Genomic DNA, 18,409 nt, shown 5'->3' with positions numbered 1-18,409 from the left:
ATATACAGTTAGGGCCAGAAATATTTGGACAGTGACACAAGTTTTGTTATTTTAGCTGTTTACAAAAACATGTTCAGAAATAAAATTATATATGTAATATGGGCTGAAAGTGCACACTCCCAGCTGCAATATGATAGTTTCCACATCCAAATCGGAGAAAGGGTTTAGGAATCATAGCTCTGTAATGCATAGCATCCTCTTTTTCAAGGGACCAAAAGTAATTGGATAATGGACTCTAAGGGCTGCAATTAACTCTGAAGGCGTCTCCCTCATTAACCTGTAATCAATGAAGTAGTTAAAAGGTCAGGGGTGGATTCCAGGTGTGTGGTTTTGCATTTGGAAGCTGTTGCTGTGAGCAGACAACATGCGGTCAAAGGAACTCTCAATTGAGGTGAAGCAGAACATCCTGAGGCTGAAAAAAAAGAAAAAATCCATCAGAGAGATAGCAGACATGCTTGGAGTAGCAAAATCAACAGTTGGGTACATTCTGAGAAAAAAGGAATTGACTGGTGAGCTTGGGAACTCAAAAAGGCCTGGGCGTCCACGGATGACAACAGTGGTGGATGATCGCCGCATACTTAATTTGGTGAAGAAGAACCCATTCACAACATCAACTGAAGTCCAGAACACTCTCAGTGAAGTAGGTGTATCTGTCTCTAAGTCAACAGTAAAGAGAAGACTCCATGACAGTAAATACAAAGGGTTCACATCTAGATGCAAACCATTCATCAATACCAAAAATAGACAGGCCAGAGTTAAATTTGCAGAAAAACACCTCAAGAAGCCAGCTCAGTTCTGGAAAAGTATTCTATGGACAGATGAGACAAAGATCAACCTGTACCAGAATGATGGGAAGAAAAAAGTTTGGAGAAGAAAGGGAACGGCACATGATCCAAGGCACACCACATCCTCTGTAAAACATGGTGGAGGCAACGTGATGGCATGGGCATGCATGGCTTTCAATGGCACTGGGTCACTTGTGTTTATTGATGACATAAGAGCAGACAAGAGTAGCCGGATGAATTCTGAAGTGTACCGGGATATACTTTCAGCCCAGATTCAGCCAAATGCTGCAAAGTTGATTGGACGGCGCTTCATAGTACAGATGGACAATGACCCCAAGCATACAGCCAAAGCTACCCAGGAGTTCATGAGTGCCAAAAAGTGGAACATTCTGCAATGGCCAAGTCAATCTCCAGATCTAAACCCAATTGAGCATGCATTTCACTTGCTGAAATCCAGACTTAAGACGGAAAGACCCACAAACAAGCAAGACCTGAAGGCTGCGGCTGTAAAGGCCTGGCAAAGCATTAAGAAGGAGGAAACACAGCGTTTGGTGATGTCCATGGGTTCCAGACTTGAGGCAGTGATTGCTTCCAAAGGATTTGCAACAAAATATTGAAAATAAAAATATTTTGTTTGGGTTATGTTTATTTGTCCAATTACTTTTGACCTCCTAAAATGTGGAGTGTTTGTAAAGAAATGTGTACAATTCCTACATTTTCTATCAGATATTTATGTTCAACTCTTCAAATTAAACGTTACAATCTGCACTTGAATTCTGTTGTAGAGGTTTCATTTCAAATCCAATGTGGTGGCATGCAGAGCCCAACTCGCGAAAATTGTGTCACTGTCCAAATATTTCTGGCCCTAACTGTACCTGTATGTCATCTCCTCCTGTATATATATGTACCTGTATGTCATCTCCTCCTCTATATAGTATATATCTGTGTGTCATCTCTCCTGTATATAGTATATATCTGTGTGTCATCTCCCCTGTATATAGTATATACCTGTGTGTCATCTCCTCCTGTATTAGACCTCGTTCGCACGTTATTTGCTCAGTATTTTTACCTCAGTATTTGTAAGCTAAATTGGCAGCCTGATAAATCCCCAGCCAACAGGAAGCCCTCCCCCTGGCAGTATATATTAGCTCACACATACACATAATAGACAGGTCATGTGACTGACAGCTGCCGTATTTCCTATATGGTACATTTGTTGTAGTTTGTCTGCTTATTAATCAGATTTTTATTTTTGAAGGCTAATACCAGACTTGTGTGTGTTTTACGGCGAGTTTCGTTTGTCAAGTTGTGTGTGTTGAGTTGTGTGTGGCGACATGCATGTAGTGACTTTTGTGAGATGAGTTTTGTGTGGCAACATGCGTGTAGCAACTTTTTGTGTGTCGAGTTGCATGTGACAGGTTAGTGTAGCAAGTTGTGTGCAGCAAGTTTTGCGCATGGCGAGTTTTGCGCGTGGTGAGTTTTATGTCTGGTGCCTTTTGAGTATGTGCAAGTTTTGTGTGAGGCAACTTTTGCATGTGTTGCAAATTTTGTGCATGTGGCAATTTTTCCGCGTGTGCAAGTTTTGCGTGTGGCGAGTTTTCCATGAGGTGAGTTTTGCACTTGTGGCGAGTTTTGCGTGAGCCTAGTTTTTGCATGTGGTGAGTTTTGCGCGTGGCGAGTTTTGAGCGGCGACTTTTGTGTTTCGACTTTTATGTGGCGAGGTTGGTGTATGTGTGGTGAAATGTGTGCTGAGGGTAATATGTGTTCAAGCACGTGGTAGTGTGTGGCGCATTTTGTGTGTGTGGTCATATCCCCGTATGTGGTGAGTATCTCATGTCGGGGCCCCACCTTAGCAACTGTATGGTATATACTCTTTTGCGCCATCGCTCTCATTCTTTAAGTCCCCCTTGTTCACATCTGGCAGCTGTCAATTTGCCTCCAACACTTTTCCTTTCACTTTTCCACATTATGTAGATAGGGGAAAAATAGTTTGGTGAATTGGAAAGCGCGGAGTTAAAATTTCACCTCACAACGTAGCCTATGACGCTCTCAGGGTCCAGACGTGTGACTGTGCAAAATTTTGTGGCTGTAGCTGCGACGCCTCCAACACTTTTCATTTCACTTTTTCCCCATTATGTAGATAGGGGCAAAATTGTTTGGTGAATTGGAAAGCGCGGGGTTAAAATTTCACCTCACAACATAGCCTATGACGCTCTCAGGGTCCAGACGTGTGACTGTGCAAAATTTTGTGTCTGTAGCTGCGACGCGTCCAACACTTTTCATTTCACTTTTTCCCCATTATGTAGATAGGGGCAAAATTGTTTGGTGAATTGGAAAGCGCGGGGTTAAAATTTCACCTCACAACGTAGCCTATGACTGTTGTGAATTCTGTGGCTGAATTCACTCCTGTGGTCACAAGTGGTACTGCAGCTTCTGAGCTTCCTCCCTCAGGTGTTCTGGTGAGCTCGTTAACTGCTTCATTACTTAACTCCGCCTGATGCTGCTATCCTTGCTCCTTGTCAATGTTTCAGTGTTGGATCTGAGCTTCTCCTGATTGTTCCTGTGACCTGCTGCTCTGTATAGCTAAGTGCTTTTTGCTTTTTTGTTGCTTTTTTTCTGTCCAGCTTGTCTTTTGTTTTGCTGGAAGCTCTGAGACGCAAAGGGTGTACCGCCGTGCCGTTAGTTCGGCACGGTGGGTTTTTTTTTGCCCCCTTTGCGTGGTTTTGCTTTAGGGTTTTTTGTAGACTGCAAAGTTCGCTTTACTGTCCTCGCTCTGTCCTAGAATATCGGGCCCCACTTTGCTGAATCTATTTCATCCCTACGTTTTGTCTTTTCATCTTACTCACAGTCATTATATGTGGGGGGCTACCTTTTCCTTTGGGGAATTTCTCTGGGGCAAGTCAGGCCTATTTTTCTATCTTCAGGCTAGCTAGTTTCTTAGGCTGTGCCGAGTTGCCTAGGTAGTTGTTAGGCGCAATCCACAGCCGCTTTTAGTTGTGTTTAGGATAGGATCAGGTGTGCAGTCTACAGAGTTTCCACGTCTCAGAGCTCGTTCTTGTATTTTTGGGTATTTGTCAGATCACTGTGTGCGCTCTGATCTCTAAGCACACTGTGTTTCTGGATTGCCTTCATAACACCTGTCATTAGCAAACATAACAGTACAAGGAGCCTAACTAATGATTCTCAATAGAGGGAAAGAAAAAGTTCTGACATCATTTTTTTTTTTTTTTTTTTTCTGCTCTGTGTTCACTTTTTTTTTTCCCCTAGACATTTGGGTGATTCTGGACACAGGTGTGGACATGGATATTCAGGGTCTGTGCTCTTCAATGGATAATCTCGTTATAAATGTACAAAAAATTCAAGATACTATTGATCAGAAATCTATGTTAGAACCAAGAATTCCTATTCCTGATTTGTTTTTTGGAGATAGAACTAAGTTTCTAAGTTTCAAAAATAATTGTAAGCTATTTCTGGCCTTGAAACCTCATTCTTCTGGTAATCCTATTCAACAGGTTTTGATTATTATTTCTTTTTTGCGCGGCGACCCTCAAGACTGGGCATTTTCTCTTGCGCCAGGAGACCCTGCATTGAGTAGTGTCGATGCGTTTTTCCTGGCGCTCGGATTGCTGTACGATGAGCCTAATTCAGTGGATCAGGCTGAGAAAAATTTGCTGGCTTTGTGTCAGGGTCAGGATGATATAGAAGTATATTGTCAGAAATTTAGGAAATGGTCAGTACTCACTCAGTGGAATGAATCTGCGCTGGCAGCTTTGTTCAGAAAGGGTCTCTCTGAGGCTCTTAAGGATGTCATGGTGGGATTTCCTATGCCTGCTGGTTTGAATGAGTCTTTGTCTTTGGCCATTCAGATCGGTCGACGCTTGCGCGAGCGTAAATCTGTGCACCATTTGGCGGTACTGCCTGAGGTTAAACCTGAGCCTATGCAGTGCGATAGGACTATGACTAGAGTTGAACGGCAGGAATACAGACGTCTGAATGGTCTGTGTTTCTACTGTGGTGATTCCACTCATGCTATTTCTGATTGTCCTAAGCGCACTAAGCGGTCCGCTAGGTCTGCCGTCATTGGTACTGTACAGTCCAAATTCCTTCTGTCCATTACCTTGATATGCTCTTTGTCGTCGTTTTCTGTCATGGCGTTTGTGGATTCGGGCGCTGCCCTGAATCTGATGGATTTGGATTTTGCTAAACGTTGTGGGTTTTTCTTGGAGCCTTTGCGGTGTCCTATTCCATTGACAGGAATTGATGCTACACCTTTGGCCAAGAATAAACCTCAATACTGGGCCCAGCTGACCATGTGCATGGCTCCTGCACATCAGGAAGTTATTCGCTTTCTGGTGTTGCATAATCTGCATGATGTGGTCGTGTTGGGGTTGCCATGGCTACAAACCCATAATCCAGTATTGGATTGGAATTCCATGTCGGTATCCAGCTGGGGTTGTCAGGGGGTACATGGTGATGTTCCATTTTTGTCGATTTCGTCATCCACCCCTTCTGAGGTCCCAGAGTTCTTGTCTGATTATCAGGATGTATTTGAAGAGCCCAAGTCCGATGCTCTACCTCCGCATAGGGATTGTGATTGTGCTATCAATTTGATTCCTGGTAGTAAATTCCCTAAAGGTCGATTATTTAATTTATCCGTGCCCGAACACGCCGCTATGCGCAGTTATGTGAAGGAATCCCTGGAGAAGGGACATATTCGCCCATCGTCATCACCACTGGGAGCAGGGTTCTTCTTTGTAGCCAAGAAGGATGGTTCGCTGAGACCGTGTATTGATTACCGCCTTCTTAATAAGATCACTGTTAAATTTCAGTATCCCTTGCCATTGTTATCTGACTTGTTTGCTCGGATTAAGGGGGCTAGTTGGTTCACTAAGATAGATCTTCGTGGTGCGTATAATCTGGTGAGAATCAGGCAAGGAGATGAATGGAAAACTGCATTCAATACGCCCGAGGGTCATTTTGAGTATCTAGTGATGCCGTTCGGACTTGCCAATGCTCCATCTGTGTTTCAGTCTTTTATGCATGACATCTTCCGTGAGTATCTGGATAAATTCCTGATTGTTTACTTGGATGACATTTTGATCTTCTCAGATGATTGGGAGTCTCATGTGAAGCAGGTCAGAATGGTTTTTCAGGTCCTGCGTGCTAACTCTTTGTTTGTGAAGGGATCAAAGTGTCTCTTCGGTGTGCAGAAAGTTTCATTTTTAGGGTTCATCTTTACCCCTTCTACTATCGAGATGGATCCAGTTAAGGTCCAAGCCATCCAGGATTGGATTCAGCCGACATCTCTGAAAAGTCTGCAAAAGTTCCTGGGCTTTGCTAATTTTTATCGTCGCTTCATCTGTAATTTTTCTAGCATTGCCAAACCATTGACCGATTTGACCAAGAAGGGTGCTGATTTGGTTAATTGGTCTTCTGCTGCTGTGGAAGCTTTTCAGGAGTTGAAGCGTCGTTTTTGTTCTGCCCCTGTGTTGTGTCAGCCAGATGTTTCTCTTCCGTTCCAGGTCGAGGTTGATGCTTCTGAGATTGGAGCAGGGGCGGTTTTGTCACAGAGAGGTTCTGATTGCTCAGTGATGAAACCATGTGCTTTCTTTTCCAGGAAGTTTTCGCCCGCTGAGCGTAATTATGATGTGGGCAATCGAGAGTTGCTGGCCATGAAGTGGGCATTCGAGGAGTGGCGTCATTGGCTTGAAGGAGCTAAGCATCGCGTGGTGGTATTGACTGATCATAAGAACTTGACTTATCTCGAGTCTGCCAAGCGCTTGAATCCTAGACAGGCCCGTTGGTCGTTATTTTTTGCCCGCTTCGACTTTGTGATTTCGTACCTTCCGGGCTCTAAAAATGTGAAGGCGGATGCTCTGTCTAGGAGTTTTGTGCCCGACTCTCCGGGTTTATCTGAGCCAGCGGGTATCCTCAAGGAAGGAGTCATTGTGTCTGCCATCTCCCCTGATTTGCGGCGGGTGCTGCAAAAATTTCAGGCGAATAAACCTGATCGTTGTCCAGCAGAGAAACTGTTCGTCCCTGATAGGTGGACTAATAAACTTATCTCTGAACTTCATTGTTCGGTGTTGGCTGGTCATCCTGGAATCTTTGGTACCAGAGAGTTAGTGGCTAGATCCTTCTGGTGGCCATCTCTGTCACGGGATGTACGTACTTTTGTGCAGTCCTGTGGGATTTGTGCTAGGGCTAAGCCCTGCTGTTCTCGTGCCAGTGGGTTGCTTTTGCCCTTGCCGGTCCCAAAGAGGCCTTGGACACATATTTCGATGGATTTCATTTCTGACCTTCCCGTTTCTCAAAAGATGTCAGTCATTTGGGTGGTCTGTGATCGCTTTTCTAAAATGGTCCATCTGGTGCCCTTGGCTAAATTGCCTTCCTCCTCTGATTTGGTACCTTTGTTCTTTCAGCATGTGGTTCGGTTGCATGGCATTCCTGAGAATATTGTTTCTGACAGAGGTTCCCAGTTTGTTTCAAGGTTTTGGCGAGCCTTTTGTGGTAGGATGGGCATTGACCTATCCTTTTCCTCGGCTTTCCATCCTCAGACTAATGGCCAGACCGAACGAACCAATCAGACCTTGGAAACATATCTGAGATGTTTTGTTTCTGCAGACCAGGATGATTGGGTGTCCTTTTTGCCGTTGGCTGAGTTCGCCCTTAATAATCGGGCCAGCTCGGCTACTTGGTTTCTCCATTTTTTTGCAATTCTGGGTTCCATCCTCGTTTCTCTTCAGGACAGGTTGAGTCTTCGGACTGTCCTGGTGTGGATTCTGTGGTGGATAGGTTGCAGCAGATCTGGACTCAGGTAGTGGACAATTTGATCTTGTCCCAGGAGAAAGCTCAACTTTTCGCTAATCGCAGACGCCGTGTGGGTCTCCGACTTCGTGTTGGGGATCTGGTTTGGTTATTTTCTCGTCATATTCCTATGAAGGTTTCCTCTCCTAAATTTAAACCTCGTTTTATTGGTCCGTATAGGATTTCTGAGGTTCTCAATCCTGTGTCTTTTCGTTTGACCCTCCCAGACTCCTTTTCCATACATAATGTATTCCATAGGTCGTTGTTGCGGAGATACGTAGCACCTATGGTTCCATCTGTTGAGCCTCCTGCCCCGGTTTTGGTGGAGGGGGAATTGGAGTATATTGTGGAGAAGATTTTGGATTCTCGTGTTTCTAGACGGAAACTCCAGTATCTGGTTAAATGGAAGGGTTATGCTCAGGAAGATAATTCCTGGGTTTTTGCCTCTGATGTTCATGCTTCCGATCTTGTTCGTGCCTTTCATGCGGCTCATCCTGGTCGGCCTGGGGGCTCTGGTGAGGGTTCGGTGACCCCTCCTCAAGGGGGGGGTACTGTTGTGAATTCTGTGGCTGAATTCACTCCTGTGGTCACAAGTGGTACTGCAGCTTCTGAGCTTCCTCCCTCAGGTGTTCTGGTGAGCTCGTTAACTGCTTCATTACTTAACTCCGCCTGATGCTGCTATCCTTGCTCCTTGTCAATGTTTCAGTGTTGGATCTGAGCTTCTCCTGATTGTTCCTGTGACCTGCTGCTCTGTATAGCTAAGTGCTTTTTGCTTTTTTGTTGCTTTTTTTCTGTCCAGCTTGTCTTTTGTTTTGCTGGAAGCTCTGAGACGCAAAGGGTGTACCGCCGTGCCGTTAGTTCGGCACGGTGGTTTTTTTTTTGCCCCCTTTGCGTGGTTTTGCTTTAGGGTTTTTTGTAGACTGCAAAGTTCGCTTTACTGTCCTCGCTCTGTCCTAGAATATCGGGCCCCACTTTGCTGAATCTATTTCATCCCTACGTTTTGTCTTTTCATCTTACTCACAGTCATTATATGTGGGGGGCTGCCTTTTCCTTTGGGGAATTTCTCTGGGGCAAGTCAGGCCTATTTTTCTATCTTCAGGCTAGCTAGTTTCTTAGGCTGTGCCGAGTTGCCTAGGTAGTTGTTAGGCGCAATCCACAGCCGCTTTTAGTTGTGTTTAGGATAGGATCAGGTGTGCAGTCTACAGAGTTTCCACGTCTCAGAGCTCGTTCTTGTATTTTTGGGTATTTGTCAGATCACTGTGTGCGCTCTGATCTCTAAGCACACTGTGTTTCTGGATTGCCTTCATAACACCTGTCATTAGCAAACATAACAATGACGCTCTCAGGGTCCAGACGTGTGACTGTGCAAAATTTTGTTGCTGTAGCTGCGACGCTTCCAACACTTTTCCTTTCACTTTTTTCCCCATTGTGTAGATAGGGGCAAAATTGTTTGGTGAATTGGAACACGCGGGGTTAAAATTTCGCCTCACAACATAGCCTATGACGCTCTCGGGGTCCAGATGTGTGACTGTGCAAAATGTTGTGGCTGTAGCGGCGACGGTGCAGATGCCAATCCCGGACATACACACACACACACACAAACACACACACACACACACACACACACACACACACATTCAGCTTTATATATTAGATTACAGCTACTACCTCTTGGGATAGGATCTTGGAGATGTGAATACTCCTTTAACTCTCATTGCCACCCTTGTGATTACAATTACTATAACACATTCCATGCGCCATCTCCACAGCTAATATACAGAACCAGCGGCCGACTTCCCTGTTTGTGCACATCACACGTGGGAGGAGATTCTTCTCTTTTTACTGTAGCTCCCCCTTCAGAAAAAAAAGCAAAAATGTGACAGAAGGAGCTTGTGTGACTTCCTACTGCCCTGTTTCTGCTTCCTGGCAGATCCTTACTGACTTCTGGTCTGTACACGGAGCCTGTGGTGACCGAAATCTGGAGAAAAAGGTCAAGATAATCCACATATACAAGTCCTGAGCCTTAACGAAACATACACAGGTACTCAGGGTCGTGGAGGTTCAACGGAATGTGACCCTTTTTTTAACCCTCTGTAGTCCTAACACCTGTGTGACTCCCATTCTCATCTGTGAGATCATCTTCTGTCTAGTAGTGATGGGCAAATGTGCTTAGATATGGTGTTCTCCGAGAATGCTCGTGTGCTAACCGAGTGTCTTCGGCATGCTCGACTACTATGTTCGAGTCCTTGCGGTTGCATGTCCCACAGCTGGTCGACAACCAGAAGACATGCGAGGATTGCCTATATCGTCGGTACGGACGTCCGTTCTCGATATTTGGCCCCTAACCAGAGTGAAAATACTCTTTTTTTTTTTTTTTGTTGATCGCCATAAAAGTGTGCAGAAAAGAACAATCGCCGTACGGACCCCACTCACGATTATCGTGATGCATGAATGAAAGTAAACAAGTGTCGGTCGACTTTCTACATCATCGATTGTCGCTAACATCCTGCAGAAATTCTTCATCACTGATTATAGAAATGTTACTTGTACAGCGTGAGTCACGACGCAAGGATTCATTAAAAAAAAAAACTCAAAGCCAAGATTTCCTAAAATATTTCATTTTTTACTTATACCAAGTTTCTGAGAGGTTAATTTTTGCAAAGTGAAAGTACTGTTGTGTTATTTTTAGCAGTTCCTGGTACCGGAGAAGGTTACATGAAGGGGAAAGGAGATTACACAGATTCTAAAATTTTTATATGACAAGTTTAGAAAAACGGAGCCCTTTCTTAACACTTTTATCTATTGCTGCTGAGCATGAGACACAAGATACTTGCCTATACTGTTCCCTTCCCATTTCACGTCATCTAATTTTTGGTGTTTTTTTTGGGTCAATTTTCATGATACTTTTTCTTCTGGGCACCTACTCCGTTTAAGAAGAGAGCTAGCTTTATGTATTTGCTTAAACTTGGGCCTACACAGCATGTAGCGCGTGCGTGTCCATGGAGCGCTTAAAACTGAGGCGGCTTGGCAAATGGCTTATTTTTTGTTGGCCGTGTGGTTTCCGCAAAATTTTGACGCCGTTTGCAAAATTCAAGCTTTTTTCAACTTGCTTCTAATAATGTTGCGGAAACGATCGGTGTCTGACCATCTGCAGCTTGGGCACATGCTACACACTGCAATGGACCCTGACTTTATTTGGCCCCCACTACACCCATCCAGGAGCTTTTCATTAAGAGTAGCTTTAGTAATAGTATGGCGGATTCACATAGACCAGAATAATCTGGTGCAGAGCTCATTGTCTCGACCTCACGAGTCTGAGATCGCGTCAGGAGATCTACGGACGGTCCGACCATCATGATCCATACTCTGACCCTGAAAGTCGGAAGTCTTAGTAGTGTCGAATATGACATTTACCCTGCTGCTCCCTATGAATGTAAGTGCAGGAAAGCCATAACAACAAGTAACTACAATTTCCAAAATAAACATAAAAATATATATATAAAAAAAAGTAATTCACCACAAAATTGCTGTTTTTAACTTAATACAATTGTGCATCACGCAGTGACAGTTATGTGCCGATAGCTGTCACGAAAGCTTCTAAAACTATGCTCACATCATGGTGTCAGAAGCTTTCACTGCAGCTATAATGCATTATACCTACAATTAAAGTAAAAAATAAGTGAAAGTCCAATATAAGAACTAAGTAAAAAGTAAAAAAAAAATTCAAAATAATAATGATAAAAATTGCACTAACAAATACACATTTTTATGTCAGAAAAACAACAACAAAAAAGTACACGTTTGGTATCGCTGCGTCCAGAACAACCCAATCTATATAAGTGTCACACTATTTAACACATTCAATGTACACTGTAAAAAAAAAAGTAGCAAACTATGCGTTATCATCATACCGCTAGAAAAAAGTGGGATAAAAATGCTACTGCTGAATATGTCATCTTTTCCCACAAAAAAACAAGAAACCACACAGCTCCATCAGCAGAAAAGTAGATAAGTTATAACTCTCAGAATAAAGCGATGCAAACATAACTATTTTTCTATAAAAGTTTTTATTGTGTAAAAGCGCCAAAATAATAAAAAAAATATAAAATGAGGTATCGCTGTAATCGTACTGACCCGAAGAATAAAACTGCTTTATCAATTATACCACACACGGAACTGAAAAAAAAAAAAAAAAAGAAAAACAATTCCTGAATTGCTGGTTCCTATTCATTCTACCTCCACAAAAATCAGAAAAGGAAGCGATCAAAAATGGTAATGTGACCAAAAGTAGTACCCATGAAGACGTCAGCTCGTCCCGCAAAAAAACAAGCCATCAAATGACTGGGCCGAAATATGGAAAAATTATAGCTCTCAATATATGGTGATGTAAAAACTAATTTTTGCAATAAATAGCGTCTTTTAGTGTGTGACAGCAGCCAAACATAAAAACCCAATATAATTCGGGTATCGTAATTGCACTGACCCGAAGAATAAAGTCGCCTAATCACTTATACCGCACGAGGAACGTCGTAAAAAATAAAACCAATTTTTCACCTGCTGTTTAGTTTATTCTGTCTGCCAAATATCGTAGTAAGGTTCAGCTCACATTTATCCTGTGCCTCTGCGCTGAGCGCTTGCACTGGGGTTTCTGTGTAAATCTCTGAAATCCGTGATTCAGACAGATCTCCTATAATGAGGCAGATGGAGGCACTGTGGACGTCATATGACCTGTGATCCGGCAGTGTCCGTCTTTTTAGGATTGTATAAAAACGTGGTCCAGCATACTTTAATGCACTTCTGAAAAGAAGGACAATGCTGAACAGGGGCCAGAGTAACTCTGCTGCCTCATTATAGTGAATGGATCCTTTGGGGGATGAAAATCTGAATCACGTCACTCAGAGATTTAGATGGAAATCCCAATGTAAGTGCTCAGCATAGAGCGCAGGATAAATGTGATCTCAAATGTTATGTAAAATGTTCCCAGTAAAAGCATCAACTCAAGCCACAAAAAAGGAAGCCTTCCCTCAGGTCCGTCATCTGTTAATGGAAATATAGGTAGCTTCCATGTTCCTGGCAGCACAAAGGCTCTGGAAAAGCAAAATGGCTCCTCACCCGCCAAAAGAAATTCAGCAAATTCTGCTCTCTCAAATCCAAATGCTGCCTCTCTTCTGAGTCCCACAGTGTACCTTAACCACATGTAGTGTCCACATGTTTGGCAGGGGTATAATTTCTAAAATGGGGTCACTTAAGGGGGGGATTCTGCTTTTCTAGCACTTAGGGGCTCTGTATTTGGAGTTTGCATACTATTCTAGGAAAATCTGCGCTCCAGGAGGCAAATAGCACTCCGTCCCTTCCGAGTCTCTCCGTATGGCTAATCGCTACTGTATATCCACACATGGGGTATTTCTACATTCAGCAGAAATTGGGGGACAAATTTTGGTGCCATCTTTACCCATTTCCTCCTGTAAAAATGTAAAATCTGGGGATACATCATAATTTTTGTGGTAAAAATGTAATTATTGTTTCTTCACTGCCCAATTCTGTGACATACCTGTGGTGTCAATATGATCTCTGCACCCCTAGATGAACTCACTGTGAGGTGTAGTTTGTAAAATGACATCACTTATGGGGGGTTACTGCTGTTCTGGCACCTCAGGGGCTCTGCCAATGTGACATGGCACCCTCAACCATTCCAGCAAAATCTGAACTCCAATATGGCTTTTCTTCCTTTCTGAGCTTTGCACTGTGCCTCAAAAGTAGTTTTCACTCACACATGGGGTATTGGCAAACTCAGGAGAAATTGCACAACAAATTTTGGGGTTCATTTTCTCCTGGTACCCTTGAGAAAATAAACAAATTAGGGCTAAAAGAAAAATTGTACAGGAAAAAAATTTTCTTAGTCCTATGTTATAAACTGTGAAGCACCTGGAGGTTCAAGATACTCACCGCACATCTACATAAGTTCCTTGAGGGGTCTAGTTTCCAAAATGGAGTCACTTGTGGGGAGTTTCCACTGTTTAGGCACATCAGGGGCTCTCAAAATGGGACATGGCATCCGCTTTCGATTCCAGCCAATTTTACGTTCAAAAAGTCAAACGGTGTTCCTTCCCTTCCGAGCCCTGCCGTGTGCCCTAACAGTGGTCTTCCTTTACACATAGGGTATTGGTGTACTCAGCAGAAATTTCACAACAATTTATGGGTTTTATTTTCTCCTGCTACCCTTGTGATAATAAAAAAAATTATGTCCTAAGTAAAATTTTTATTAAAAAAGTTAATGTTAATTTTTCCTTCCATGTTGCTTCAGTTCCTGTGAAGCACTTGAAGGGTTAATCCACTTCTTGAATGTGGTGTTGAGCACCCTGAGGAGTGTAGTTTTTAGATTACTGTCAATTTTTGGTATTTTCTTTCATATAGACCCCTTAAAGTCACTTTCAAATGGAATGTGGCCCCTAAAAAATAGGTTTTGTAAATTTTGTTGGAAAAATTAGAAATCGCTGGTCAAACTTTAACCCTTATAAGTTCCTAACAAAAAAAATTATGGTTCAAAAATTGTGCTGATGTCAAGTAGACATGTGGGAAATGTTATTTATTAGCGATTTTGTGTGACATACCGCTCTGATTTAAGGGCACAAACATTTAAATTTAGAAAATTGTGAAATTTTCAACATTTTTGCCAAATTTACAATTTTTTTCCCAAATACTGTAAGTGCAAGGCATATCAAAGAAATTTTACCACTATCATGAAGTACAATATGTCACGAAAAAAACAGTCCCAAAATGAGTGGGATCTGTTGTATCTTTCCAGAGTTATGACCTCATAAAATGACTTTGGTCAGATTTAAAAATTTAGGCCTGGTCATTAACCTACAAAGTAGCTGGGTCCTTAAGGGGTGAAAGTAACTCTCCAGTAGAAAGTGTGGTAAATAGAAGTCAATAGAAATGGAAAATCCTTAATATTTTAGACCAAGTTGGCTCAAAAGTTAATTTTCTCTCTCTCTCTCTCTCTCTCTCTCTCTCTCTCTATATATATATTTCTTGGTATTTTGTTCCCACAGCCATGACCTCTGCTGATCTCCTAGAAGAACTGAACTGCTCCATCTGCCTGGGCATCTATACAGATCCCGTCACTCTGAGATGTGGCCACAACTTCTGCCGGGAGTGCATTGATTGTGTGTTGGATACCCAGGAGCAGTCCAGAGAATACTCCTGCCCTGACTGTCGAGAAGACTTCCAGGAACGTCCAGCTCTGAGAAAAAACACAACCCTGAATAACATAGCTCAATGTTTCTTGTCTACAAAACCTAAAGAGGCACAAGGAACAATATTTTGCACTTACTGTATCAAGTCTTCGGTGGCAGCTATTAAATCCTGCTTGTTGTGTGAGGCTTCTCTGTGCAGGAGTCACCTGGAGGTCCACAGCAAGTCACCAGAACACATCCTATCGGAACCCACCGCTGACATGCGTAGCAGAAAATGCTCTGTCCACAAGAAGATCCTGGAGTATTACTGCACAAAAGATGGCACCTATATCTGTGTATCCTGCAGATTAGACGGTGCCCACAAAGGACACAAGATTAAGACAATGGTAGAGGTATCGAATGAGAAGAAAGAGAGATCAAGACAGATCTTGAGGGACCTGGCTGCAAAAAATAAAGAGACAGAGAAGGTCATCCATAAACTGCAAGAGCGCAAGAGGAAAATACAAGAAAAGGTCAACAGAGAAATTGAAAAAGCATCCACGATATTTAACGACATCAGAAGACGACTCGAAGACGAGGAGAAGAAGACCTTTAGCGAGATCTATAGGCAGAAAGATCAGGTTTTACTGAAAGTCTCTCAACTTCTCAAGCCGCTTGAGATGGAGAAAGAAAACCTTTCCAACAAGATGGATCACATCATGAAACTGTGTAACATGACCGATCCATTTCATGTCCTACAAGAAAAGGAACCTGATAAATATACGTTTGATACCAAACATGACGAGATTGGAGATTTAGACGACCTGGATGTAGATCTTATCTCTAAGACAATAAGCAGAAGTTTATCCAACTTTGTCGCTGGTGTGAAAACCAAAACTCATACAGAAAAAGCAATGACTGTATCTCTAGATGAAAACACAGCTTGTGAGGACATCAGTATATCAGGCGACTTATCAACTATATCGAAATCTGAAATAAAACAGTATCACCCCAACAGATTCGAGTACTATCCACAGGTTCTCAGCATCCAGAGCTTTTCTTCAGGACAACACTGCTGGGAAGTGGAAACCAGTGAATCAGGAAACTGGAGGATCGGAGTCAGCTACGCCAACGTGGAAAGAAGAGGAGATCACTCCTATTTCGGAGACAACGCCAAGTCCTGGTGCTTGCGGAGATACAATATTAATCTATATTCAGTTCTGCATGACAGCAAGGAGGTGCAAATAAGGCACAAGGTCTCCTGTCACCGATTGAGAATATGTCTGGACTACGAGGCTGGACATTTGTCATTTTACGAATTGACTGACCCCGTTACACATATTCACACCTTCACTGCCACCTTCACTGAGCCTTTGCACGCTGCGTTTTGTGTGTGGGATGACTGGGTGAAAATACTGAATTAGAATAGTCACATTGTTAAAACTAACCTGAGATAACAGAGGCTTTGCAAAAATAGCTTTATACAGCGGGGAAAAGAAGTACTTGATACACTGCTCATTTTGCAAGTTTTCTGACCTATGAAGAATGGAGAGGTCTGTACTTTTCACCTGTGAGAGAAAAACAGAACTTAATATTTGGTACAAAAACCTTTGTTTGCAATTACAGGGATCAGACGTTTCCTGTAGTTCTCGACCAGGTTTGCACACACTGCAGCAGGGATTTTTGCCCACTCCTCCATACAGATCTTCTCCAGATCTTTCAGGTTTCGAGGCTGTCAATGGGCAACATTGAGTTTCAGCTCCCTCAAAAGATTTTCTATTTAGTTCAGGTCTGGAGACTGGCTAGGCCACTTCAGGATCTTGAAATGCTTCTTACGGAGCCTCTTCTTAGTTGCCCTGGCTGTGTGCTTTGGGTCATTGTCATATTGGAAGACCCAGCCACGACCCATCTTCAATGATCTTCTGAGGGAAGGAGGTTGTTGGCCTAAATCTCACGATACATGACTCCATCCATACTCCCTTCAATACGGTGCAGTCGTTCTGTCTCTTCTGCAGTAAAGCACCTCCAAAGTATGATATTTCCCCCACCATGCTTCATAGTTGGGACAGTATTATTGAGGTTGTACTCATCCTTCTTCTTCCTCCAAACATGGCGAGTAGAGTTGATATCAAAAAGTTATATTTTTGTCTCATCTGACCACAGGACTTTCTCTCATGTCTTCTCTGGATCATCCAGACGGTCATTGGAGAACTACAAACGGGCCTGGATATGTGCCGGCGTGAACAGGAGGACCTTGCGTGTCCTGCAGGATTTTAATCCATGATGGCGTAGTGTGTTACTATCGGTAATGTTTGAGACTGTGGTCCCAGCTCTGTCCAGGTCAATAACCAAGTCCTCCCATGTGGTTCTGGGCTGATCCCTGACCTTTCAAAGAATCATCCTTACTCCACAAGGAGAAATCGTGCATGGAGCCTTAGACTAAGGAAGATTGACAGTCATCTTGTGTTTCTTTCAATTTCTAATAATTGTGCCAACAGTTGTTGCCTTCTCACCAAGCTGCTTGCCTATTGTCCTGAAGCCCATCCCAGCCTTGTGCAGGTCTACAGTTTTGTCCCTGGTGTCCTTAGCTCTTTGGTCTTGGTCATGGTAGAGGGGTTGGAATATGATTATACAGGTAAAAAGTTTAAATAGGTGCAATTAATACAAGTAATGGGTGCAGAGTAGGAGGCTCCTTACAGAAAAACTAACAGGTCTGTGAGAGACAGAATTTTTGCTGTTTGGTTGGTGATCAAATACTTATTTCATGCAATAAAATGCAAATGAATTATGTAAAAATCATACAATGTGATTTTATGTATTTTTTTTAGATTCTATCTCTCGCAGTTGAAATGTACCTACGATAAAAAGTACAGACCTCTCCGTTTTTGTAGGTGGGAAAACTTGCAAAATCGGCAATGTATCAAATACTTATTTTTCCCACTGTATTTGTCTAGGCTATTGATTTCTTAGATTCTATGTCATACCCTATTAAGTAATCCACTGTGCATGAGCTGTCAAGATTTATGGAAGGAAAAGTGACGACCGCTTTAAACACATTTGTAACCTTTACACAGTGGCTGTCACTTCCAGACACACTCAATTATTGTCATATAAGCTGGAAATAGTCATTATGCAAGTAGTTGCCAATATCATACTATCTTCTGCATCTCAAATACATAGATTTAATTAATCTAATATTTGGTGTATATTGGGTGAAACAGACCCCATTGCGGTGCCCCTACACTCTTAAGGCCTGGTGGGTGAAAAGGTGACAATGACTTATCTACGCATGACCTTGCCCAAAGATTATGCCATTTGCCATCCACCTTAAAGGCAATATGAAAGAAACCAGGAAACTTAGAAAAGTTGTTGGAACCAATTACAACAAACTTATAATCAAAAATTGAGATTGCTACCCAAGACTCCAGAAAGGGAAGCCTTGAACGATCCATAGTCTTTTTGTTTGCTATTGTTGATTTTTGATTTTTTTATTTTAAATAAAAAACTAACTTTAATCGTTTAAAGCCTTGGCGTGTACTTTAATATAATGGTAACTGATCAGTGGGGAACAAGAAAAGGCAGAAGTACTAAAACAGGTTCATTAACTCAGTTTATACCAAAGGAAATATAGTCATTAGA

The 18,409-nt window shown here is 42.5% G+C and overlaps 1 protein-coding gene across 1 annotated transcript; it reads left to right on the top strand.

The window, feature by feature from the left end:
• Positions 1 to 9,502: 9,502 nt before the first annotated feature.
• LOC138663118 (E3 ubiquitin/ISG15 ligase TRIM25-like) lies at positions 9,503 to 18,290 on the top strand. Its single transcript, XM_069749227.1, has 2 exons — positions 9,503 to 9,633; positions 14,648 to 18,290. Exon 2 carries the CDS (start codon positions 14,650 to 14,652, stop codon positions 16,192 to 16,194), a length of 1,545 nt encoding a protein of 514 aa, XP_069605328.1. The 5' UTR covers positions 9,503 to 9,633; positions 14,648 to 14,649; the 3' UTR covers positions 16,195 to 18,290.
• Positions 18,291 to 18,409: the final 119 nt, after the last annotated feature.

Source organism: Ranitomeya imitator, chromosome 2, assembly GCF_032444005.1.
Source record: "Ranitomeya imitator isolate aRanImi1 chromosome 2, aRanImi1.pri, whole genome shotgun sequence".
In the NCBI taxonomy this organism is placed as follows: domain Eukaryota; kingdom Metazoa; phylum Chordata; class Amphibia; order Anura; family Dendrobatidae; genus Ranitomeya; species Ranitomeya imitator.
Note: the sequence above shows the minus strand (reverse complement) of the source record. Positions and strands in the feature narration are given on the sequence as shown.